This window comes from Serinus canaria, chromosome 2 (assembly GCF_022539315.1).
Source record: "Serinus canaria isolate serCan28SL12 chromosome 2, serCan2020, whole genome shotgun sequence".
In the NCBI taxonomy this organism is placed as follows: Eukaryota; Metazoa; Chordata; class Aves; order Passeriformes; family Fringillidae; genus Serinus; species Serinus canaria.
In genome coordinates this window covers 130,227,196-130,254,302 of record NC_066315.1, presented here as the reverse complement: position 1 = coordinate 130,254,302, position 27,107 = coordinate 130,227,196, and the positions used below count along the sequence as shown (strand labels likewise).

General features: G+C 35.9%; 2 protein-coding genes across 9 annotated transcripts in view; one reads left to right on the top strand and one right to left on the bottom strand.

Moving 5' to 3' along the window:
• VPS13B (vacuolar protein sorting 13 homolog B) overlaps nucleotides 1-27,107 on the bottom strand; it is a 430,054-nt gene that overhangs the window by 202,753 nt on the left and 200,194 nt on the right. For 7 of the 8 annotated variants that reach the window (XR_007776824.1, XM_018912403.3, XM_030234395.2 and 4 more), the window contains 3 exons: nucleotides 25,125-25,272; nucleotides 12,184-12,311; nucleotides 3,507-3,741 (listed from right to left, as the gene is read on the bottom strand). Coding sequence is in view for 7 of the 8 variants with exons in the window: in XM_018912403.3 (XP_018767948.2) it covers nucleotides 3,507-3,741; nucleotides 12,184-12,311; nucleotides 25,125-25,272 (511 nt within the window). In the remaining variant the exon portion in view is untranslated. The remainder of the gene's footprint in view (nucleotides 1-3,506; nucleotides 3,742-12,183; nucleotides 12,312-25,124; nucleotides 25,273-27,107) is intronic. The other variant, XM_018912420.3, reaches the window with a different exon arrangement.
• The window catches only part of PABPC1 (poly(A) binding protein cytoplasmic 1), a 688,709-nt gene that overhangs the window by 548,189 nt on the left and 113,413 nt on the right, over nucleotides 1-27,107 (top strand). The gene's annotated exons all lie outside the window — the stretch shown is intronic.

Here is a 27,107-nt window from a genome sequence, read left to right as displayed (position 1 = left end):
CAATTTAGTTTTTTCTTAGTAACTGCTCTACATAAAGGGCAGCTACAAAAAGGACAGAGGTCCTCCTCTTCAGAAGATGTCAAAACAGAGAAGACAAGGAGCAGCAGGTACAAGTGGCACTGGGAGAGATTTAATATTGATATAAGGAAGATTTTACAGTAAGAACAATCATGAACTGGAACAGCCTCCTTAGAGATGTGCAGCCTTTCAGGAGCAAATGAGCAGGGTGTTGGATAATGTCATCTTGGGTCCCTCTGTCCTGCAAGTTTGGACCAGGCGATCATTCAAGGTCATTCCCAACCTGGCTCTATGATTCTGTGATTCTACTTCAACATCTTCAATAAATACTACCTCACAGTCTCTGTCTGATTAATTTGTACTCTTAAGATAATACTTAATGCAATTCAATACCCTACTTAATTGTATGTGTTATTCAATAGAAGTTCAAAGGAATATTTCATTCTTTACATGGATAAATCCATTTATGGATTACTTAGTTGTAGAGCATGACAGAGCTACATTATGTTTCTGAATAAAAGTACTTTAAAAAGCATTCCTGCAAACTAAAATTACCTCAGAGATGCAGCAAAATTCTGTAAACACATGGAAAGACCTGATTGTGGGATAATGTATAAGCTATTTTTACAGTATGTTGACATCTTGAGGTCAGTAAGCATCTGAGTAGGCTGAAATATTCCCAAATGACAGTAGGAATATGTTCCCTTTTTGTCCTCTTTTAGTTTTTCATTTATTAACAAAAATACATTAGTGACCACACAGCTTTCTTAAAAGTAACAACACATCCCTGTGGAAAAGCCTTTTACTTATATCTTCTGTATAAAAGTAGGAATGATGCAAAATGGCTATCAGGAAAAGCACAGTTGACTAAATATAATTTCTGAGAGATGGTAACATGTCTGACTGTCCTTGAAGTCTTGATCAAAGACAGAAGCAAATGAAGAGACTTTCACAGTACAAGTCCATAAAAATTATTTACCTCTACAGGGGAAGAAGCAAAGAAGGTGATTTTAAGCTGTGAAAAAACTTTGAAAAATCTCTTTGAGAGAGAGTCTTGGCATGGGAGAAGGCAATGGCTCCATCAGAGAACCAAAAATATCAACATTGTGAGAACTTCTGTTTGGCATTATTCCCAGAGCAGGAAGCCACACACAAATAAATTCCTTACCATAGGCTTTATCCCAACCAGGGGGATTCTTTTCTCTCACTAGGCTCTTTCCTTCAAATCTGGGTCTGACAAAACTCAAATGACTTCTTACTTTCATAAATGGTTTAAATTACATCATCAGTTTAAAACAAACAAAGGCTTCCATTAAGTGTATCTTCTATCTGACACTCTGATTAGCAAATAAGATCATTCCTACTGAAAGTTACTAGGAAAACTACATACACCTTACTCTCTTTCTTTCAAACTTTTTTTCCTTTTCATTTGGCAGCATTTCTAATATGATTTTCAATACTAAAAACTGCAATTTTATTTCCATTGCCATGAATTAAGGTAAAATACAGAAAGGAGAAGAGTCCAATAAAAGTGGCAGATCAAAGGGAGAAGAAACACAGTGTTATAAATCCAAACAAATTTCAGATGGCAGGAGCGGGACTAGCTCTTGAATGTGATTTCCACTTAATTTTTCATACCATTTAAACTGCTTATATTTCAGCAGAAAGAGAGAAAACAGAATAATTTTCTCAGAAAATGCTGTCACAAAAGCAATGGAACAATTCCTGCATCTCCCTCTCTTCATCTTAGAATCAAAACAGAAAATAGCAAGAATTCTTTCTAAATAATATAGTTTGGGAATACAACAATAAAGTAATTGTACACCAATGCCCTGGTTTTGTCTGGGATAGATCTGATTTTCTTTATAGTAGGTGGTGTGGTGCTGTTCTGAATTTGTGCTGAAAGCTGTGGATAAATTGGGTATGTTCTAGTTATTGCTAAAGTGTTTCCTGCTTCTCACACTCCTCCACTAGCAAGTAAACTTGGGGCACAGGAGGAGCTGGTAAGGAAGACAGCCTGGTCAGCTGACCCCAAAAACCCAAAGAAACCAACCAAAAAGAAAGGCTGCAACACCTGCCTATTGACAGGAAGTAGCAAATCAATCTGTTATTTTGCTTTGCTTGCACCTGCAACTTTTACTTTATCTTTTAAGCTGCCTTTATCTCAGCCCCTAAGCTTTCTCACTTTTGTCCTCCCGATTCTCTTCTCCATACCAGCAGGGTGGACGAGTGAGTGGCTCTGTTCAGCCAGAACTGCTGGCTGGGGTTAAACCACAAATAGTGGCATTTCCATGGAATCCAAAACTTGGTTTTGAGACCATCTCTCACAGAAGTCATTAAAATAAACCTGGAACCCAAGGCTCAAGATGGCTCAGAATATTTGCCTCACCTATTTCCAGTATACAATTTTTCACACACACACACACACACACATACACACACACATATGGAACAAGACTTTCACATCAGGATTTATTCAGAACACTTCTGCAAGTGCATTTACCATTTATTCTCATTAATTCTAAGGGCTCTATTAAAAAAAACCAAAACACAATAAAAAATATTCAACGTAAACAACTTGTTTTCACTTGCTAGATCCTTTTCAGCTTATCTCTTCCTTTCATTTCTTGATCAGCTGCAGAATGTTAGAAGCTGATTCTTCCCTCAAGCTGGTCTAAAACTCAAAGCCCTATCAAATATTAGCTTTTCAAATAAGAACTACTGTACTTTCCCTCAACCTTCACAATTTTTTTCTTCGTATCTCTACAAAATCCTTGCTGTAATTCCTAAGTCACAACACAGAACTATTGCCCGTCAGGATGGTCATTAAAGCTTCATTCTTTTCTTTTGACAGTTTGCTATACTTATGAATTTATTTTCTCATTTTACATTTAATCATAGAACATCTCAAGTTAGGAGGGATCCATAAAGATCACTGAGTGCAACTTCCTGCTCCTTGAAGGACTACCTAAGATTAAAAGCATTGTGCAGTTGCATCCAGAACTGTGACAGGCTTAGTGCCATGACCACTTTGCTGTGCAGCTTGTTCCAGTGACCAAATACCCCCTCAGTGAAGAATGTTTAACTAAAGTCCAGTCTGAATGTTAAATCCAAGACCTAGGTGGGATGAAAAGTTTTTCCTAACCTGTCTCTATTCTGTCTTGGAATATCCAATTGATTGTCACCTCCTGTTGTGTCAAGATCATTGGCTACAAAATAATTTGAATAACAAAACCAATGAAGGTAAAAAATTATTTTCATTTCAAATATACAAAACATCACAGAACTAGCTCTTTGATGATGAGTTCTATGTTGATTTATATGAGGCCAACCTTGTAAGTAGTATTTCTAGACATCAGTAATACATAACAACATTCTGCAAAAAAAAGCGGTACAAAATAAGAAGTTTTCAAAATAAAATGAAGACAATTTTCATGACAGTTAGAAATGGAAACTAAAGAGTGAGGCTTTTGAGTTTATGATGTTACCTTCTTCCAGGATGGGTCTCAGCACAACAAATGGGATTTCTTGCAATGGTTCCATGTGTTTGTGTCCAGCACTCATAATCTTTATCTGGGGCAAGCAGACAACAAGTGTGCCAGGCATACTGGCCTGCCCATGGTACCAGTTTCGCACAGTCCCAGGAATGTCACCTGACACAATAGTACTTGGAGAAGGCAGGCTGTCATTGGGAAGGAATACACAACAAGACTGCACTTCAAGCTGAAAAAACAAAGCAAAAAAAGATTCTCAGAAACAGAATATTTTCCTCACTGTGGAGTATTCATATTGGTACAAAATCTGAAGTTATTCATCCATCACAGTTGACCAAAAATAGTCTTAACTTTTAGTTGAATTAAGAGAAAAGATGGCACAAAATGCTGGGAAATTATATATGCTTGTAAATTATGATTATGAGAGGGGAGAAAGAAGAAGGATGTTTTTGCTGTGTAAATTCATCAGAAAGTGTTGCCATAGAAAGTGAAAATACATATATCTACATTTCAACAGCTTTGTACAGGTGCAATTGAGTCAGAGAACATTCTGAATGAGAAAGCCCTCCACTTTTCACCATTCATTAGCTTTGTTAGCAATAGCTAAGTCTCCAAAACTAGCCAAGATTTTATATGCTGTTACTTTCTATAAAGAACTGTTTCAGGGAAAATTCTGCCTTTGCTTAATAAGCAACATAATGAGCATGCACAAAAAAAGGTAGTCATTAGAAAAATATGAAAACCACAAACTTTATAGTAAAACTGACTTTTAAATAAATGGAGAGGTGTATACATTAAACAAAGAGAAAGAGATAGTAATAAAGTTGATAAAGTTTATATAGCTTTTATCCCCTTTTCTAATCAGAAGCAGCACACATGCTTTTACAGGAAGTAACATTTTTTGTTCTTTATTTTCAATGTCCTGGAACATGCCTGGCCATTTTGCCATCTTCTTAGGAGTTTCTAGTGAGGCTGAGTGAGTCCAAACCAAGAACTCGACTCATCACAACTTGTTAACTTAGAGGTGATGTAAATTGTGGACTGTTGGTCTTCCTTGGCTCTTACAAATGCCATTCTGGCACCTGGATATCAAAAGGCTCCAAGAGCCTGTACACTTGAATGCTTTGTTAAGCAAATACAAGCTCTGATTCAGTTTCTTGCTCCACATTGCTTGGAAAACCCTAGCATACAAATTGCTGGACAAGATATTATTTGTAGCTGTGACAAAAACATTTGTTTGCTGCAAACTTAGGTACCACTCTTTCAATTTGACATTGTTAGCACAGCTTAAAAGCAAAAAACCAAGATTTGTACTTCATACTCTCCCCTGAAGGATATTAGGTCTTTAAGACCACAACAGTGATTTGTAATAGAGCTGGAATTCCACAGCACTTTGCCAGCCTAGTGAGTACACAGATATTCATCTTTATTTCAGCATTTTTGTACCCTTTTGCTTAGACAAACTGACAAGAATTCACTGCAGAAAAATATAAGTAGAATTTTGCAAAAATAAATACATTAGTTCATGAAGTTTGTGTTTGTTTCTGGATTTAGAACTGTTTGAGTTGTAAAATGAAGCTAATTACATCTTTGATAAGTAGTTTATTGATCCAAGGTTGCTGAGTATACTTTATTTATACTGAATGAAAAGCTAGGGTGTATTGTTACAGATGTAACAGATTTGGATTTTTTTTAATGGTAAATTAGTCTCTGTGTCAATTTGCAAAGATTTTTACAGTGATATATTAGATTGTTTTCTGGTCTATTAGTAATAGGTTGTAGGTCAAATCATTGTGGGATAATTATAAATAAATGACAAAAGAACTTATGATCAGTGTAACTATTGTTTTATCTGTGCATTTGCTGAGTAAACAGTTTATAAAAAAATCACCCATTCTTCATACACACACACACACACACACACACACACACACACATATATATATACACACACACACATCTATTACAATTAACATCAAATGCTGCCTGGATATACAACCATGTGGAAATAATAATCCAAAAATTCCACCAACTTGAGATACTATACTTCATCACACTGCCAGCAGCAGAATCTATAGGACATGTTTTACAAAGCACTCCCAAGAACAGATCTCAATACTCAGCAGATCTTTTGCACTTCATTTACAGTTTAATGCAGCTTTGTACTGAAGAAAAGTTCTTCCGATCACATTTGGTTTATTTTACTTTGCTGTATCAAGAATACTGAAGTAGAATCACAAGAGTTTCACCCCTTTAAATTGCTGATGGAAATTCCTTTTTTACACAAGCAGCTCTTTGCTACTCATTTCAAACAACTGAATAGGAGTTGGACCATGAATTTTGGTGGGCTTTAAATGGTATCATTAGGCCTCCATAGGCATGATGGATACACTCAGCCCCCTTAACCAGACCTGCAGTAGCTCAGTACAAGCTCCAAATGAGGTAAAGGCCTGAGCTGCAGCCAGGTCATGAACTCCAGGAAACTCCACAAAGAGCACAGTGACCCAATGAGCATCATGCCTGACCATGTGAATAACACTTGAATGTGTTTTTTCCAAGACTCAGTTATCAAAGAACAAAGAAAGCTGTGAGTACAAGGAGTCTCTTGCACATCCTTCCCATTGCATGCAGTTTGACTACAAGCCAATGACAGCCTAAATGAACTGTCTTTGAGCTCTCCCTGCCAGGCAGGATGGCTGCACAGCAGTGATCTCCCCTTAAGCTGGGACACCTTTCAAGGCTGCTCTGAGAGGCAGAGAGGCCTCTCTACTAACAACAGATCTGTGGATGAGTTCAGTTAAAACTTTCCCTAAAGGGCAACTGGTCTGCACACCAGTGACTTTCCCCTTGAGCTGGGGTGCCTCCAAGTGTTTGGGATTCCTTATCTGACACTGAGTATTCTTTCTATAACCCAAGGCAGAGAGATCCCTCAACTGCAAAATAAGTCTGGTAAGCTGCTGATAGCATATTAAATTAATACTACTGAAATCCACATAGGTAATTCCTTTAGACAGACTGTTGTCAATGTCTGAGACTAAGCTCCATCAGGAGTTCAGAAAGCAAGGAATCTACTCTGAATCTCATGACTCAATGAAAGGACTTCCTTACTCTTTGTATTTCTTCTCTTAGATATAAACTGTTGTCCAGATCAGATCCAGCTGCACCTAAGCCACATCAGAGATTTGGCAAGCAAGGAGGTCCGGTATGAATTTCATGACTCAGCGTTTGGGTTCCCTTACCCTTTTCCATCTTTGGCCTCCATGTAAATAATGCCAGATTTATTCCAATTCTATTTTCCCTTATATGTTTCAACCATTAGTAAATGATAGAGTGAACCTTGCTATTGATCTTCACCAAGTTACACATTTATGAATTCATATTAAAGTCTCTTTTGCTAATGCCTTTGATGATGATTATTTAGGTTACTCTAAATCATTCATTCATGACAAACTGGTGCAGTCAGCGGGAACCTAAATCTGGATTCGTTAAAAATTGACAACATGTAATACTACAGAATTGCTAACAGATATGGTTGCCTTACCTGTGTTTCATTTAAAGTTTTATATGATTAACAAGTTTTGAAAAACATTACTGCAGGATTTCAAAGGCCAACACAATGAATGTATGGTAAAAGTCCACGTTTTAGAGGAAATTATGCAATGATTATAATCACACAAGAAATTACCAACTTGAATGCACAAGGGCCCATAAGTACAAAACCGAGTTGCACCTGTTGAACTTCTCAGAGGCAGATTCACAACTATCAACTTCAATGGAATTTGTGTACATTTAACTCACAGAATCTGGACATTTGCCTACTCACAAGTTCCAGTGAAGGAATGGAAGAGTGCACCTAAAATGATGGAATTATATGCTGGACAAAAGTGAGAATGTGTGCTACAGACTGCTTCACCTATCGGAAAGTGTTTCAAAATATATGTAATCCAAATTCTTAAAATTAAACTACATCAATAGCATATATTAAAGCTATCATATAAATCTTTTTACACTTTTTAAATAACTGTTAAACTGTGTGCCTAAAATTGTGAATTTAATGTAAGATGTGACTGATTTATGTAACTGAATATAAATCTGCAGCAGTAAATCTTGCATTAATGTAAGGATCTGACAATCCAAGGGAAAGAAAATGAAGTAATCTGCCAGTAAGAAGTCCTCAAGCTGGGGGTCAGATCCTGTTCATGGAAACCATCTGGTTGGGACCCTCCAAGCCACACCAAACACAAATGATCTTTTAAAAAAATATCCTATTCATTAATGCTTCGCAGCTGCACTGAGTGTTACTTCATTTTTCCATGGCAACATCCTTTCTGTTTCAAGGATCTGATTTCAGTTTTGGTAGCAACATGTTCGTTTGCCAATGCTGAACACATTCATGTGTTAAAGAGAACGAATTATTACATTCTTGAAACAGGATCACCCCCTATTTTCATTTCTATTATGTCAAGGCCTATACATGCTAAATAATGTACACTAATGATAAACCAATGAAGCAAGCAGTATTTTCCCTTCTACTTCTAAAATGTTAAGTAAAGCATAACTCTACGCTCTACACTTTTACAAACATGTAAGCCTCAAAGTGTCCAATGACTCTTGCATAAAAAGGAAAGTATTAAGTTACTGGAGTATTTTTAATTCTTATTTTATAAAAACGAATGTTGTTCACTAGAGAGAAGAGCGAAATAAATACTGATGAAAAATTAGGTCTCTGAGGAGGGTGGGTTGGAGGGAAGAAAACAAAGCGACTGCCCAAAAGTGCTATGAAGAGGGACAAGTTGTTTAAGTCTTTACAGCTTTTCATGATAATGACAACAAAAGATTTCCTTTCATAACCCACACTTCACAGCTACATAAATCAATCAGAGACAATGAAGATTTTCTACAAGGTGACATTTGCATGAGCATGTCTCTCCAGGGAAGTTGCCTTTTTCTGAATTAGCCATCAACCCTCAAAGGCTCTCAGCAGCAAGGTAATGTGTTTTTCTGGGTACAGAATATCATCTCGCAATGATTCCCCAGGCTGCAAAGAACCCCTGATTGCACACCTTGTGTCAGGGTTCTGGTGCACTCAGTATTGTAAGACTGTAGCCCAGGCTCCAACACCCAAATTTGTTCTACCATTTAGACCATCTGCTGCCGATCCAGACATGCAGTCTTTGTTACAATTTTAAAAGGCAGAACAGAAATTCTTGTTTTGAAGGTAGAAAAAAGTAAAAATGTTATAAATGGGAAGCAAAACACGTAAGTAAAGGAACCAAGAGAGCAGGCTACCTGTACATAAAAATGATCATAATAAGGATCACATACATTTTCTTTGACCACTTAAAACACAGTGTCATTGTGCTTCACAGCATTCCTGTTCTTTCCCAAGAAAGCTTTCAAGCCTTTTAAAAGGTTTTATTTAGTTACTGAAAACACAAATTTTTGTTGGCTTGTGGTAAGTAACCAACTTAAGAAATAATCCTATCTCATAATTGCCAAAAAACTGCTGAGAGCTGTAACTTAAATTACATGTCACAGAATCTCTTCCTGATCCCTGGATAACAACACAGTTCAAAGAACAGGAACTCATATCAAATCTGTCCTCCCCCTTCTTGCCTTTCAATGTTTCACTTTGTCAAAAATTTTTACAAGTTATATGCATTAAAGAAAATAAAATTTCCAGTAGTTTCAGGAAAAGGATTAATCTTTTTCAAATAAATTCAGGGATATTTAAAGGCATGTGACATACCTAAGTTTTATATGTAACAATTACATTCTTATGTAGTTGGCACTTGTCGCAACATTACTCATTAATTAATTTATTTTTAATACAGATCTTTCATTGTTCTCTATGGAATTCAGCATTAACAGCCAATTAAAAATAATCGTGTTTATACTGCTTCACAATTTTAGCAACTATTAGTATGAAGAACATGTGAAAAATGAGTATTACCCTCCTACACAGTGTAACTGCCAAAAAGACTTCAAGGCTGCATATAAAATCCTACAACAACTAAATAATAAACCAACTTTTTATAATTAAATACGCAAGTCTTTTCACTTAAATACCACAACTCCAATGCATAAAACCTTCATGCAATATTCTATCAGAAGCAAGCCAGGGCTAGGGCTAAGCAAGTACCAGCCTTGGATCCAAAACAAACTTTCCAGTTACTTCGGTTCCAAACACATTTACTAACTCTAACTTCCACTAAAAGAATAATCCTTTGATGATTTTAAGTTATGAAGTTCAGTTTTATCTGACGACAACTACAGAGTTTTCTGTTCTAAAATCATGTAACTAAAAGATCCAGGAACACAAAAATTAGCTTTAGAAAAAGAGCCACAGAGTCTAAATGCTCCAGTATTAAACTAGGCAAATTATTCTAGAAATTTCCCCTCATCATGCCAAATAATAATACAGAAAATCTGTAAAAACTTATGATTTTAATATAGTCATATATGTTTAATATAATGCACATTATTTATAATAAAATAAATATAATATACTTGAATTGCAATACAGAGTCATGATACTCATTTTCTTACTCTCTATACATTTCCTTGCACAAATTTCCCATTTGGGCAGGTATTGAAAGAAACCATCTATATATATGGAATTTGTGTTGAAAACCATACATAGGGATTACTAATAGTAATAAAAAGAACAGCAAACGTATCTACAAATCCTTCATATTTCACAAGAAATAACTATTGCACATTTGTGTGGAAGCACGTTCTTGAACTTCCCTGCAGTGCTTCCTTGGAGTCTGTTGAAATGTTTCTCTGATAATATGCAATAAGCTTCTGGGAAGGTATTGGCAAATACCTTACAAAGTACAGCTAAGGCATAAGAATGAAACAAAGTGTGTGAGCTACTGTGTGAATTCAAATTAGTGTTTAATTTCAACACAGATATAACCAAAAAATACCATTTCATAGTCCTAATGATGAAACTAGAAACCATCAGTACTCTACCAAAAAAAAAAAACCCCAAAAACCTGGAAAAAGCAAATAAATCTAGAACCTCAAGCACCAGAAAAAGTACCCAACACAAAAAAAATCCTCTACCCGTATGAGCCCTATTTTGAATGTTAGGCCAGAGCAGCAAGGTATTTAGGAATTGCTCTTTGAGACAACCCCTGCTATCACTTTCATCAGTCTTCATCCCCACAGAAAGAAACACTGCCTTTTTTTCCTATCTGGTAACACACAAACTTCATGGTTGGTGCTTTACTCATCCCTCAAAACAAATTCAATTTGCTGGTTGCTCACCAAAACACGTACCATGAAAAATGTAGGAGCAGACTACTGCAGTGCCGATTCAGCTTTCCCCCTTTATAAAGGACCCAGCTCTACCTCATTACCATTATTATATTATTACTTTTATTATGCCTCAAACTGTAAGCTGCATTTATAAACATAGGAGTTTCACCGTGCTAAGTACAGCCAGAGATGTAACAAAAATACACTGCTTCCTTCAAATAGATTACCAATTCTCCCTCTTATCTAGACATTTTAATCTACAGTGGTGAGAACATTAGGGAAGAAAGGAAAACATGCAAAATACTCATGAAATAATGACTAAAGAGAAGGCTGAAAATGAAATAGATTTAATGCAAAAGATCTCTTTGAATTCACTATGTTCTGCAATCAGGTGGCAAGTCTCAAGTTCTTGCTCAGGCAAAACCTGAACTTTTAAACTTTCCAAAACTGTGAATTTTAAGTACTTTTTAAATGAGAGAGGAGTGACACATGAAAGAGGAGTGACACAGACACACATTTTGGAATGAGCCTGCATATTATCAAATATACTGCTTGACAGAAGGAAGGAACAGGCATTTAATTACTTTCTGTAATAATGATAAAACAAATTTGCCAAAAGTTGTAATTAAGACTTTTCTTTGGCAATTTTTTGTGACTTTTTTAATTAAAAAAAAAAAGATTAGCTACTATATCCTGATGTACCATAAAATACTGATCTCATAGAATGAATGAATGGTTCACGAGGCACAGGTCATAATAATTCTAAATTAGAATAATTTCTCAAGAAATACTTGATAAGTACTGGGAACAATACTGTCGTAATTCTAGCACTTCTAAGCAATCTAATATTTGTTCTTGCAATCTATAACTCTACACAAAAACTCTGCTTTTACTGATCAGGAGCTACAATCTAGAGCAGTGTAAACCAAAATGCTTTAATCCTAGCTGCCATCTCCTTGTCTTACATGAAAAAGTAGGCAAGTAAGCTGCTGAGCCTTCACTGTAACAACATCAATTGTACCATACACCTCAGGAAAATATTTATCATACACACTTTCCTGAAATAGTTTTAGAAAAGAAAGCATTCTGCAAATCTAATTGCAGTGTTTATAATGCAGAAAAGTGTGACAAGCAATTTTTATTAATATAATTTTTGAAGGATCTTTCCCTTTAAATACAAAACAGTATTTCAAAACCTAATATTTTAAAACCAAAGCATTCTTTGCTTAATTTACCCAAAATCTTACTTTATTTTTCATTCTCTCAGACTTTGAAACTACTGAAATAAGACAATAAAACTTGGGAGCTCCTTTAAAACCCCTCTAATAAAAAGCACTGGGATGCATAAAAAGTATCATAAAGTCTGGAAACACATAGGGGTTTTTTCACTTCCTTTTCATCTTACCTGAAGTGTAAGGCACTTAACTGCATTCCACACTATTCCAATAAATTCTTTCATTCTTTCCTCAGGACTTCTGCAGTTTTCAGATGAGTTCAGCACAGTTTTCACAGGGAGTGACAAAGGACGAGATTCTAATGCAAACAAAAAAAAGTCAGTTGCAAAAAGAATATCTAAGTAAATAATATACTTACTGATAGCAAAGAAAAACGATTATTGGACCTTCTGAAAGTCTTTCTGTCACTATGTATATCTCACATAATAATAATGTGTCTGTATTAGTTTTAAACTTGTCAATACAACTGCACCAGTTAAGCCTTTTGAGAAATACAACACAATAAAATAAATGTTCCAACTTCTTCAACATGAACTGCTAAGAAAATATTATGAAGAATGTTTGACTTAAACAAATTAAGACAGTTTTCAAAGTGTGATAACCTATTTGATGACACAATTGAAATTCAAGAGGTTTTCACATACATTGCTGCCGGTGTCATCTAAAGGTATCACCTTTCTAAAATTGTAAGAAATGACAGACCAGATTAAATAACAGCCTTTAATTCATTTTCTTTGAAAAAATCCCTTTAAAAATTGAGAATGCATTAAAAAATGAATAGAAATTAAACTATTTTCTTACTTTGTCAAATTTTAAAGCAATAAAGTATGAAATATTTCAGCAAAATTCAATGTTTTCTATTAAAAAGAGACATTTCCTTAAACTGTTAGTTATTTAAAAACATTAACATTAAAATATTTTAGAAATGTTAAATTAAATGTAAGCACATTAGAACTTCAAAACAGGACTGTGAGTGGTACACAGTTCCTTCTGACATGTTTTACAGAATATCCTCCTCATTGTGTATTGGGATACCCATAGAACTACTGTAAGCTTATCTGACATTTCTAGTGTTGGCCTACATGTTGTTGAGCTGACAAAACTGCAGGAATAAATAACAAAGACTTCATGCCTTAAATTTAAACTAAATTGAAATCAGTGTGGGACAATTTATGTCTACCAATTTTACAGCTAGGAGAAATCTGTGACATGAAAATTACAGTAAAAATCTTAAGACAAAATTATCCTATCAATTGATCTAAAGAAAGCAAAAATACCTGGTCCTTGATATGCATCACTGGTTCTTCAGTAATGCAATGAAACATGGGAAGATTTAAAACTGAAACATCTAAGTGGTGACCTTTTGCCAAGAGAATGCAATGTTAATGTCACTGGATGAATTAATCTGTAACATTTTCCCCATCAAAGCTAGAGCTCACTAACATTATCAGAAAAAATCCCTCAACAAATAGTATTTTTAATCATCTTAAAGAGAAATGTTCACTTCATTGAACCGATGGAGAATCCAAAGATTCAGAAAGAGAGGTGGTCAAAAGAGTGAAAGAGGATTTTATGGCTGCAGGATAACTAGTCCTCTCAGAGATACCTGGCTCTAATTATGGATATGTTAGAAGGATATGGAATGAAAACTGGATCATGAGAGTGTAAAAAGCATGACATTTCAGGATTGCTTGTTCTGGAGAGACAAACATGCAAATTGTCCATCTGGAGAAGCAGCATGCAATTGCTGTTTTATAACATCTCACACAGACAGCTTCATGCCATGAAGACATCCTCCATCCACTTTACGAATGGATTAAGTTAAAACAAAAAGATTAGTCAAGGAAGAGCTGTCCTCCTTTAACTTATTACCCCACCTCAATTCACACCATCTTCTGTGTAGTCAGGCCCTACACTACAAAGTAAGAATCAGGAACAGCTTGAGTACCAAGAAATATTAAAAACAGGAGCCACTGAAGCACAGAACTCTGGAACACAAGTGTGGGTAAGGGTGAGAAGGGCACATAAATCACTGTGAGACTCCAGGATTTCACAGGTAGGATGCTTCAGGTCAGAATGAGTTGATAAATACAATGTAAACCTACATATTCTACAATGCATTCAGCAGGGACTGTCAACATCCTGCATCACTTCACAAGTGCATCTCTCATGAGTGGGATTTAAAGCTAGATTTCATTCCAATCTCCCATATTTTATTTGCAGGAAAACAAACAGTGCTAATTCTCTATCAATTAGCAGAACAGCCAGCAACAACAGTCTGTGAATTAAAAACAAGATTAGCTGACTGAAGTACTTCCTGTTTTTCTTCATTTATGTGTAATTAAAAATCTGCAAAATTCCAGGAATATCCACAATAAAAACCAGCTTTGCTATAATCAAGAGATCAAAAAAAGAAAAAGTCTCAAAACCCAACAGACAGATAACGAACCATTCAACCATAAACCATGAAAACAGAACAGGAATAAAAAGTACATTGGAGTAGAAAGAAGAAACATGCAAAGAAGAACTCCTGAAGAGAAAAGAAGAAAGTAGTATTTTTTTTTCCCTGTACTGTAAATCCCAGAATTTTGCCTGAAAGGATGCTGAGAAGGATGTGTCTTAATTCCCTGTCAGGCAAGGAGATAAGGAGATGACATTTGCTAAGACACTGTCAGGTGTGGCTACCATGTGAGTTTGGCCAGTCTTCTACAGTAGTAGAGATGTAGACTGGATCAGCTTCATCTGTCTCAGTACAAAGGTAATTCACTAAATTATGCCACTTAGCTACTACTGAGCTGAAAACCTTGAAACATTTCCTGACAATGTAATCAGTCTTGTGTTCAACCCAGGTGTCAGCAATAGCTACACAGAAAATACAGTTTGTATGAAACACTTCCAAATTGATGAAGGGACAAAAAAAACACCAACAAAGTGGGGACTGCTTCAGGTTATACCAGTTGAATTAAAAAAAAAAAAAAAAACCAACAGTGCACATAAACATAAAATACTCTTATTCTTATCTTTTAGTCCCTTACTGTTTAATTTGTGCTTTGGAACACATATACACCACGTCAATCACACATAAGCCACCACACTTACCAATTTCAGAACACATTGGTAATGAGAAGACTTTTTTTTTAAAAAAAGGACTCACTGAAGGAGCATTTTTCATAACTCCTTTAACAATTTCTGGTTGAAGTACGGAGGGAGTTCCAAGTTCTGAAAAATTTATCATTAAGGTACTCACTTTGTAGGAGATGCCACTAAGCAAGACATAGGTATAAATTCCAGTTAAAGGTTTCTTTTTTATATAGACAAATGTTCCCTTCTTTGTGTTTTTTAGCCTACTAGGAATGAGTGTTTTTAGAACTTTGATCCAGAAAATACCTAAGTTTTAAAAATAAAAACAACTTTTGTGAAAATAACACTACTCTGTGCTATTAATATTCAGTGACTTAAGAAACAAAAAAGGGAAAAGAGAACTTTTGAGGTGCAATTTGGGACAAATGTACATTTCTTCAAACAATTCCATGCAAAAAAACGCCACACATCTTAGACTTCCACTACTGGGTTGAAGAATATTGGTAGGCACTGATGGCCTCATGCTTTCCTCTCTCCCTACAGCTAGCAATTAAACTGAAGGAAAGTACCTTATTCCTGACTTCTGTGGGGCACAGACCTATCAGGTCTGGCACAAGATGGACTCATTTTTCCTGTGTGCCTCAGATTCATCATGCATGAAGAAGGCAGAAGCTTCTTTCTGGCTGGAAAAGGTTATCCTGCTGCAAGGCAAATCCACACTTTCACTGGTGCCCAAAAGTGCTCAGAGCACTTCTCCTTCAGGACAGGTCTGCAGTCAGCCAGGCAGGCAGCAGAACCCTCCTCTATTATTGGAATCCTGGATACTGAGAATATTAAACTTTCTGTTCTTAAAGGCACAGACCCACAGGAGAACACTGCAATTGACCTGAGGCTGCAGAGAAGACTTTAAAAATTGATTGATAGCACTGGGATTATGGGTCTGTAGTTGGTTAGAAGTGTGTAATATCACAGAGTGGAAAACTTAGAGTTTGTAGTTTTAGAATGCAGAAATAAATATGAAGTAAGATGGAGGTTTTAGGGTGGAAGCAGGTTGTTCTTCTTTACTTTCTTCTTCCTTCTTCATGGGTTTGGGTGATGTTTTGTAATCGGATAGAAAAGTCTGCGTTGCAGGCTTCCAGGGATCAGTTATTGGGTTAAAAGGGAAAATAATCTAAGTGTCCATTCTTAACTGGATAGTTTAGTCTTAAAAGACCTTGTAACAAGAGATAGTTAGCCATTTTGTGCCTTGCTAATGAAAAGCTGTAAAACTCATGGTTGTGAGGCTGTTTCACTGATAAGAAATAAACACCTGAGTCCAAACATGAATTACCATCTCAAGTGCCTTCAATCCCGACCTGGAGAACAATACACTGTCACATCTCACGGCCCTACTCAAAATGTGTCTGTGCCATGAGCTCACCAGGCTGGGTAAGCTTTCCTTCCCCCATCACATCACCTGTCATTCAGCCTCTCACACACCAGAAGGGAGCTAAGCTGAGAAAAATGCTGTTACAGACTGACCACAGTTACCAAGAGCTATGGCAGCAAAACACACTGAAAGAAAAAAGCAACCAGAGGAAAATGTTCTCTTACCACATTGCGCTGTTTCTAGGGAGATTTTTGCTCAACTAAAATTGGAAGCAGTCTGCATGGACACAGAGCACTCACTGGGATTTCTTTAACAGGTATTCAATTTCATGAGTTAGATATGTCTTTCCATGTAAAAATAACTCAAAAATACTAAGGGGTTTGCAACATATACAACACCTTAAGGAACTGATCAAGGGTTCTAAAGGGTTAAAAATAAGATCAAAATGCCGTGGAGGAGAAAATTCAAACATTACACAACCCCCAAAAAATCAAAATGCCTCACACACACACTTATTTATTTATTTTAATTAAACAGAAGATGAATTGTTTTCTTTATATTTAAAAAATCCTCCAAATTACCCCCCTAATTAAACCCCAAACAGCCATCTCCTTTTAAAACCTGCAATTTTCTGTAAATCAGCAGGGTTTTGGTTTTGTGTATAATACTATACAGAAGTAAAAATTCAGTGAAACTTATTACATAAAAACTTGTTTGTCCATAGGTTTGCCTTCCAATTTTCCTCGCAAGTCTCTATATTTTCATACTTGCAACACAACAGAACTAAGCATATGTGGTTATAAAGATATTTGAAGGCTTTACAAATCATCTACACTTTTCTGTAAATATGTATGACAGCCAAAGAAATTCTGTTCCCAATATAATACACATCCATCAAACAATTCTGTTCTGTGATTTATTATTAAAACATTTTACAAATACAAGGAACTGCAAAAGCACAAAGGAATTCTTTTTAAAATACTTACTATCTTATTACACCATTTTTCCCACCATTCAATTTCAAAGTTAATCAAAGCAGCAGCTCACTGAAACCATGCAGAGAAGTTCAAACCTGAATTTATCAATGTTTTCTGAACCATCAGTACCCTTCAGAAGTCTTTCACTAATATTCATGTTTTATTTGTGAGGTGTCGTAAGATAAGTTATTCCCCACACTCCCATTCTTGGATGAATGACATTTGAATTGTTCATTTTCTAAGAATAGACTGTGTTAATTACTTTTTGAAATTTACACTCTCCATCAGAATGTTTAAGAATGAAAGCAGTACTTAAATGACAGCAGAAGTCCTTTTAAACTTATTAAAATATGTGATATATTTGCCAGCATATTGAATAGTCTTTGCATAAATAATTCTTTGCTAGCCTTTGAGCATTTTTGCATTCCACTTTATTACCAGGGCAGATAATACATTACTTTTATCAAGACAATAATTAGCAACACAATCTCTGACAACTCATGAGAGTAAGTCCCTTGTATGCATGGAAATGGCAGCAGAGAGGTATAGTGACTAAACTTGTGTGCTCACCCAATGAGTTAACAGCAGAGTAAGTGTTAAAACACAGAGGCTTTTAACATATGTCAATAAACAAAGACAAATGTGATATTAATGTTGTGCAACAAGAAAGGATCTTTCTGTGTGAAAGTGTATGTTGGCTAGGGAATGCCTATGGTCAGCATTTTCTACCACCAAATTCCTAATGATTGCTGCACTACTTCTGGCAAAAAATACCTATTTATTTCTGGGAACACAAAAAAAAAAAAAAAAAAAAAAAAGAGGACTCACACTTTTGCACAAATCAAAACCAGCCATTCAGAGGCCAAACTGAGCTACTAGATCAGTAATTACAAAAATGTGATGTTTGTGTGTTCGTATCTAAAGTCCACGCCTGAGTTTATCTTAGTATCACTTTCCATTCCAAGCACAATTTATACCATGAAGTAAGAACTTCAGCTTTTGGAGCTGCGGTAAGTTCTGATAAATGTGGAATTCTGCCTAGTACTCTGCATTTTTAAAAATACACATAAAGGTCCTTAGTCGTATTAATATAACCTGAAAATAAAAAAACATTTGTTCTCTCTCAGCATTGAATTTCTTCATACAGAAAGAATGTTTGATATACTACATTGGCTTTGAGTTACTAAACTTTCTGAAATGCACACAGTGAACTGAAGAAATCATGCCACCATAACAAAGATATTAAACATTTCACTAGCTGACAAAACTCAGAAAAATTATTATTTTTTTAAATATAGATATTTGACTGTCCAGACATTTAAAACTTTCTACAAATCACCTGTGCCTGGACACCTTTCTTTTAAATAATCCAAGACCTAAAGCCCATTTATAAAAATGGGTAGGTAAATACGCATCAGATTTAAATTCTTCATTTTTTATTCCTTCAAGTATTTTACTTAAACTATTTAGCATCTCTTTAATTCCATTCATCTTCCCAAATTAATCATCAGTCATACATTTCACAGTAGGCATGAATAAACGATAATCATTCAGTTCATTGAGCAGAAATAGTGACCTACTAAATCAAATACTTTAGATAATCCATTGATTTCTCACCAGCCAGACTTCTCTCACATTTGCCAGGTTTTTGCATTCCAACAACTCATGTTAGCAGGAATCTAACTATGCATTCTAGTCAGACCTCAAGAAAAACAAAAATCAGTAACTGCATCCAGTTTTGCTAAGCACAGGTCCTATTCTGCTACACTAGAACTTTTTGGTAGAAACTTTATTAACTTAAAATAAAACTTCAAATAAAAATATCAGTTTATCGGGCATCACCTGGCCCAAATAAAATAGAGATGTGTTTAAATTTAAAGCCTTGTCCTTTCTTCAGTTTTATGTAGAAATATTTAATAGTGGTTCAGCAATATCTCATGTATACTTTGAAGGAATTTTAAGAATTCCTTTAGTAAAGCTTTCAAAAGTTAATTACTAACAAATCCCATAAATCCCAAGAAATTCCAGTTATAGCAAATACCTTAGAAGCAATGCAAGTTTTATTATATCTACACTATCAAATGTTAAGAAGTGATTGAAAGAAAATATGGGGATCTTTCTTTGCCTGGTTTCCTATGGAAAGAAGGCATATGCAAGCCTGTATTCCCTACATATGCATGCAATTCATTTGCTCATCTTGTAACTCCTTAGGTACTTGCTGGTCAAATTCAAAAGAATAAATATTTCAAAGGTACTATGTTTTACGAGTTCTGGGAAAATAAGTAAGCAGCGTAAACCAGCAAGAAATGAGCAAAAGGAGCTCTGTCCATGTTAGAATTCAGGTGATTTATACAGAAGAGAAAACATAAAGTCTATCTGAGACAAGAGTTCACAATTTTCTATTTATTACACCATCCTCTATCTACTTGAAATAAATAGTAAACTAGGTGTAACAGCATTTATAAAGCTTTCAAACGAATTATTTCTCTTTAAGAACATAATGCCAAAGATCAAAATACCAGTGTTTCAAAACACAAGAGATTTTTCCAAAATGCAATGCTTTTATTCCTTTATTTCTCTCCATATGCACAGACTCCTATACAACACACCTACACTTCCTGCAGAATGAAACAAGGCAGGATTCTCTTCTCAGCTTTTAACTTGGAACTGATACTGAATTTGCAGTGGAACTAAAACATCAGTTTGCCTTGTGAAGTGCACACCTGGTCTATGAAAAATGGTGCCCCAAACTCACCATGATTTAATTCTCTTTTGCAAATGCTCTTCCAATCTGTCCACCAGACAATGAAAGGGAGAAGCCAGGTGCTAGACACAGCAATGAAAAACATCTGCCTGCTTTTGCAGGCCTGATGTACACTCACAACAGGGCTGAAATGCAGTCACCACCTGTACCATGAGCAAACAACTCACTGCTGCATAACAGGGATCGGCAAAATTTTGTTTTACAAGCATACGTTCGGTCATGGGACAAGGCATTCAGTTTTCATCTGCTTTTGTAACAGGCTATGGAGCTTACTCCAATCAGAAAGTTCATGTCTTCTTAGAAGATACATTAAATTCCATTCAATTTATCTACCTGTTCTCTGACCATAAGAAAAGACAACTTTCAGGATTCTGAGTGATAAAAAATTATTAACCTTTTCATCCCCTCTAAAGCAGCTTCTTTCATTAAAGTCCTTCTTCACACTAAGAGCATGTGTGGGGCTACTTTCCCAGTGTTACTGAAAAATTAGATGCCATAATCAATTAGATGCCAGATTACACCTCATAAGACAGTGTTAAATTTGTGTCTGTGATATCAGGGTTACTTCCAAACTGATAAATGTCAGATTGTGTTAGATGCTAGTGAAATTATATTTCACTGTCATGAATAAAAAAAAAAGACCTCACCAGAAGGCAATAAAAAATCCAAACCAGAAAACCCCCACATCCAATTTCATCTTTGATCACGGAAAATGCTATAATTTCCAAACACAGTGAAAATAATTATAATAAATTTATAAATATGAAAAAAAATTACATATTATTTTAGTAATGATCAAGCACACATCCTGAATGCGAAAACCAACACTTGGGCTTAAATCGTTATTCAATAGTGTGCCCAAGACAGCTTTCAAAGACTGCCCTACTCATCTACTGCAGTCCCTACTATCTTCCTGCGTAAGTATGTTACATATATTACAGAATAACACAAACACAGCAATCATTTTGCCTCTATCCAGACATGAGAGCCCTGCCTCTACGCACAGCTACAGGTCTGTGAATCACTGAACAAACATGGAAATGCTGAATTGCTGAGAATGGGAGAAGTGGGTGGACAGAAAAACAGATGTAACCATTTTTTTTTTCAGTATTCTTTATCCCTTTCCTTGCTCACAGCCACATCATATCAGACTTAAATCACATATTCTATTATCTTATTCTGGTTGTGAAGCCTCCGTGGTTAAGGAGATTTACAAATAAATTTGGGGCTTCAGAACAGAAACCCTGGATTTTCAGAGACAGATACCATATAGATAGTAGTTTTGCTCTTTTCCCATGCTTAATGTTTGGCAAGGTGTCAGCAGCCATTAACTAATAAACTGAACTCAATGTTTGAAATAATTTTACAGCCGTGATTAGAAATTGCATTGATTTAGTACATAGGGTTGGTTCCTAACAGCTCTCAAGGGAGTGACTGCTGAGATCATGCTAGACTTTAAAAGAATTAATTCAAAATCACCCCCTGAACAGCATCATTTTAAGAGAAAATCTCTTTCAATGTGCAAAGACCATGCATATGTGCATATTATCAATGTAAGATCTCAGTTTTCTTACAACTTAGAACATGTGTAGCTATAGCCTTGATGATTAATAAATATGAGGTATACAAGGCTCACTGCCTCTTCACCTAGAATGTTTTTGTACAATTGGCAACATAGATGTCCTAGATCAATAATCAGTGGTATTCCTGACATAATGAAAAAAAAACTCAAGACAGAAAGTAGGTGAAATTAAAAGTGAGGAAATAAAGTGAAAGATGGTGGGAGCAAGGGACCCAGAAAAATTAGAAAGAAGAATCACAGGCACTCTATTTTTAGTTTAATGAACTATGGTCACTCATTCAACATCTTCCAACACATTAAACTGCTGTAAAGAAACAAATTTTCAAAGAAAGAATCCACTGAAACTTTTCTGAGAATGAGATTTCACTTTGCAAATTTGCATCCATCCAACCTTTTCTAACCTCTGTAACTGGTGGCTTCATAATCAGAGACCTTTTATTCTGGTGACACAAAATATGTGTTAACTTCTACTGCTCTCTGAATTTTCCACTACAAAGCCAATTTTGACAAACCTGGCACAAGAAAACTTTAAAGGAAAAGATTCCAACATCACATGAAATTTCAGGAAACTGAAATTGCATGGCACTGCAGCAGGACATGACTCTTTTTAAATAAGGGAAATGTGTGGTCCACTGAAGCAGAGAACATCTCTTCAGTTAATTTTGTTACTATACAAGGTATTTGCTCTTTAAAACTAATTTTATATTTTTACTCATACTTTTTGCATGTAAATATCAAATGTTTCAGCTATATTAAACCCACCATTTTATCTCCAGAGTATAACAAATACATTAACATTTAAAATACAAGTGTGCTGGTTTAGGCTGGGGTGGAGTTAATTTTCTTTACAGGGGATAGTACAGGGCTGTGTTTTGAATTTGTGCTGAGCACAGGTTGATAATAAAGAGATGTTTTTGCCATTGCTGAGCAGGGCTTACACAGAGCCAAGGCTTCTCTTACTGCCACTCTGGGGAGGAAGTTAGGGGTGCATGGGAGGTTGGGAGGAGAAAGAGCCAGGACAGGTGACCCAAACTGACCAAAGGCATATTCCAGACCACGTGGCATCATGCCCAGTAAGTAAAGCTGGGAGAACAGGAGGAGGGGATGTGTGGAGTGATAGAGTTTACCTTCTCAGGTAACTGGGGCCCTGCTCTCCTGGAGATGGCTGAACACCTCCCTGCCCATGGGAAACACTGAATTAATTCCTTGTTTTGCTTTGCCTGCCTGTGTGACTTCTGGTTTCTCTATTACATTCTCCTTATCTCAACTGAGGAGTTTTCCAGCTTTTACCCTTCCAAGTCTCTCCACTGTCCTATTTTGGGGCTAAACCATGACAACAGGCTGTCCTTCAACCCAGTAGTGTCAGGCACACTGCCTCTTAAAAATAAACCCAGTAGACCATCTGATATGTCTACGTAGCTTCACTTGGAAAAAACTGTAGTATGTTTTAACAATTTTAACGGTTGAAAAAAAATGAAACCAAATTCAATAGTCTCTTCCTTAGAAGACTGCCTTTAATTCAAAAAAAGAAAATTCTTAGTGTTGCCTCTTGAGAGAATTAGCACCATAACCTCTCATTTCATAGTATTGAACTCCATACTGCAAACTTGTTTATAGAGAAGCCAAATATGTACTTAACTTCAAAAAATCCTCAGCATCTAGGCTAAACTTATTGGATAAACTGAATGACTAAAGTAAGTGGCAGATAACAAATGAAATCTTCAAATGAACTTCCCATTTTTGCAGCAATGTATAACTGAAAACAGATCTTGATATTGACTTCAAACTAAAAACGTGGAAGAAACAGATGCATATAAACCCCACTTTTGCTTTTATGCCTTTTTTAATACTTTATAATTTCATTTTATTATTTCTCACACACAGAACCCTCCCCCCCAAAAAAAAAAGCAAAACTGGCATCCATGGCATTTCTAGACTTTGAACAATAATGTTTTCTTTTAATAGAATATTCTGGTGTGATCAGAAAAGATAATACTCAAAGTGAAGACTAACAAACACTGAAGAACTAAAACTGCAGGTCAGACTGGGAGACCAGTTTTCAAAACTCTAAATACAAAGCTGTTTCTGTGAACTAATGCCTACTTTTGATAAACTGGTTAAATAAATTAAGAAAAACTAATCTAAAATCTATTCATGCCAATAGCTGGATTTGAATGTCAAATATTCAAAAAATGAAAGTTTTTCTTTGTGCTTTGCAGGCACAGGTAGAATTACCATCAAGAACCCATTTATTATGCTAATAAAGCAGAACAGATGATAATTACAGTTAAAAGAAGAAACTGCTTGGTACAGTCATTTCATCACAGGCAAAAATAAAGAAAATGCATAAATGAATCGTAAAAATAAATGGATAAATGGCAAAAATTAAGGATATTTATGACTTAATGGAAGTCCTCAAAATTAATCTGCTGTCTTACTACCAGTGATAGATAACATGACAACCCACTACTATTCAGCAAACAGATTTTTTGGGTTAGCCCCTTTTAATCACAAAACAGCATTTAACTACCACTACTGAACAAGACTGCAGTCTTAGTTTCAGCAGATAACAGCTTGAAGGGCTTCATGATAATCTGGAAATAAACCTCAATGCAAAGGAAAAGATAATTTGCTCAGTGATCATTTCACAATGATCACTAAAAGTCTCAGCTGGATAGTAATTTCTTTTGAATGATCACCTACTTTACCTCTTGCAGACAGGGCCATATGAATAAATACACTACAAATTCCAAGAAAACCATATTATCTTGATCAGTGGTAATGAAGTTTCATTTTAGACTCTTAAGTGGCCAGAAAATACTCCTAAAACAAATAATTTCTTTAACTACATAAGCAGAAGTGCCAAAAAATGCACTTTCTATGCTGACTGATTTTGAAAACAGTAAATTTTAACTGTTTATGCAGAAATCTTGACTTTCACAGATGCCAGACTTTAAGCAATGTAAACAAACTGACTGAAATCAGAGTTTATTCACAGTGTGAAGTCTGACAAAATTATGGACTAAATGTCAAGGTGAATAGCAGATATTCTACTGGAAGTAGATCTCCTTTACCTCATTTTACAAAATACTTTACATTAGACTATAAGGGCCCCAAAGACAGCACTAAACAAAAATGAGAATAAAAATAAACATGTATTCGAAAACTATACATTTGATTATTTTTAAAATAATAATATTTTTAAAAGTTTTAATTTCTCTAAAGCTGAAAAGTTGTTCCATAGTACTTGCACAGCTGATGATGGTATGTTGTGGTGACACCTTAGCAAGGGAGGCTGAAAATGCAGAATGGATAGTTTCAATAAATGATATACATACCTGTTACTGTTTTTGTTTTGACAGGACTGCTGGCATACTCAGAGGCTTGATTTGACTGCTGCCTTGCCAAAGGTGCACTTCCAACTGATGCTTCATCCTCTTTCTTTCGAGTTACTGACACACCAAGTGGAGCAGCTCCTACAGACTGCTAGAAAAAGAAATACCTTGTGAACCACTAAAACTCAAGATGCATTAACATAGAATTATGGCATTGTCATGAGAAACATGATTTAAACTACGTATTTGGAAATGTATAGAAGACAACTTTACACATTGATTGGAGCACAAATATTTTGAAAACAAATGGAAATTAAATGCCTCATTCAGATCAGAACTTGTAATTCTTTATTTCAGTCCTGTCAGTCTGAGGAAAAGCTCTATGAAAACAAAAAAGTGAAACAAAACTAACTTTAAAGTAGAATGGTTGTTAGTCAACCAAAAACCAGAGGAATAAACCTGAGTGACGACCAAAAATTATTATTAAATTAAATTATTATTATTAAAATTGTTATCTAAATATTTAATGGAAACTGAAAAATTTTAGCCAGATACAAAGACCCAAGGACACTTATTAACCTTCATTAAACTCCAAAATATAGGATGTATTGATATTTCTACATTACTGGGCTTCTTCCTAGCATTTTAAATACAAGATTTGACTGCTACTGATTATGAACTGTAGCCTCTCCCCGCGGCCGCGGGGGCTGTACGGGAGCCCGGCTGGGTGCCCCCGGCCCGGTCGAAGATGGCCACACGAAGGGCCACTCCCGGATTCCCTCCGGAACCCTGGGCAGTGGATACCGTCTGCGGCGTGGGTGGCGCAGGCGGGATCTCGGCTACAAGGTACTGAAGTAAAGGAAGGAGGAGGGACGCCCGTATAGGAACCAAGGATCTTTTAACCTCCCCCGGCGGTGCTAGGGATGGGTGACCAGGAGAAGAACGGGGAGGGGGGCGCTGATAAAGGGCGTGGGTGTGATGGGAGGAGACACAAAGGTCACCAATAACGAGGACCCAGGGAGGAGTGTGGGTTACAGCTAAACCATTGAGGATCACACAGAGGAGAGGAGAAACCCCAGGGGCAAATCATACATCGAATTAGGGATGATTGACACAGAGAATTCTCGAGATAAGGGGGGTGGTTACCATGACAGGCAGAGGAGGGGGGGAGCAGCTCTAACAGGGAGAAACCATTGTGAGGGAAGTACATGGGGGGAACCGAGGACCGAACCATTATTGAATTACAAAAAAAATAACCGATTCTAAAAAACACAATCCCACAATGAACTTGTGACTTTCAAGCATATCAATAAAAAAGAACATGCTCAAAATGGGAAACTGCTGACATATACAAAAATACAAAACTGTAGGCATTGAAACTAAGTTTGAAGGACTGCATCCTTATTTTAAGATCAGAAAAAGAGAGATGTGCATTAATCCACATGGATTCTGGAAGAAATATATAGTCTATTTGCTTTGTTGTTACTTTTTTATTAATGCAAGCAAAAAAAGACAAAACTACTAAAAACAATTTGCTCCTCAGTGTTGCTATACAGTTGGCCCCTAACATTTTGCTGTAACATCAGCTGCTGTGTAAATTGCAGATGCATCCCAGTTGACAAAAGCAGAATACTTCTACCACTGATTTTGCAGACGGTTATCATTTAAAGATGACAAAGTTCTTTGCTAAAGATCAGACATTACGATTACACGCATCTTAATTTTTGTGTAATTCAATTTTGTTCGTATTGGAGTGAAAATGTAATCCATATAGCTGTGTAATGAGAAACCTCACACATTGCATTAGCAATCTCTGTGGGAAACAAATTCGTGTGAGGCGGGCAATGTGCTTGTAAATTTTCTCCAATAGAAAACAGATCACTGAATCGAGCAGTGTGCAATATGTGCACACATACAAAACCCCAAAACAAACAGAAAAATCATTTAATTGAAGGAGAATGGCTTCCAAATGCCCTTCACCATTTT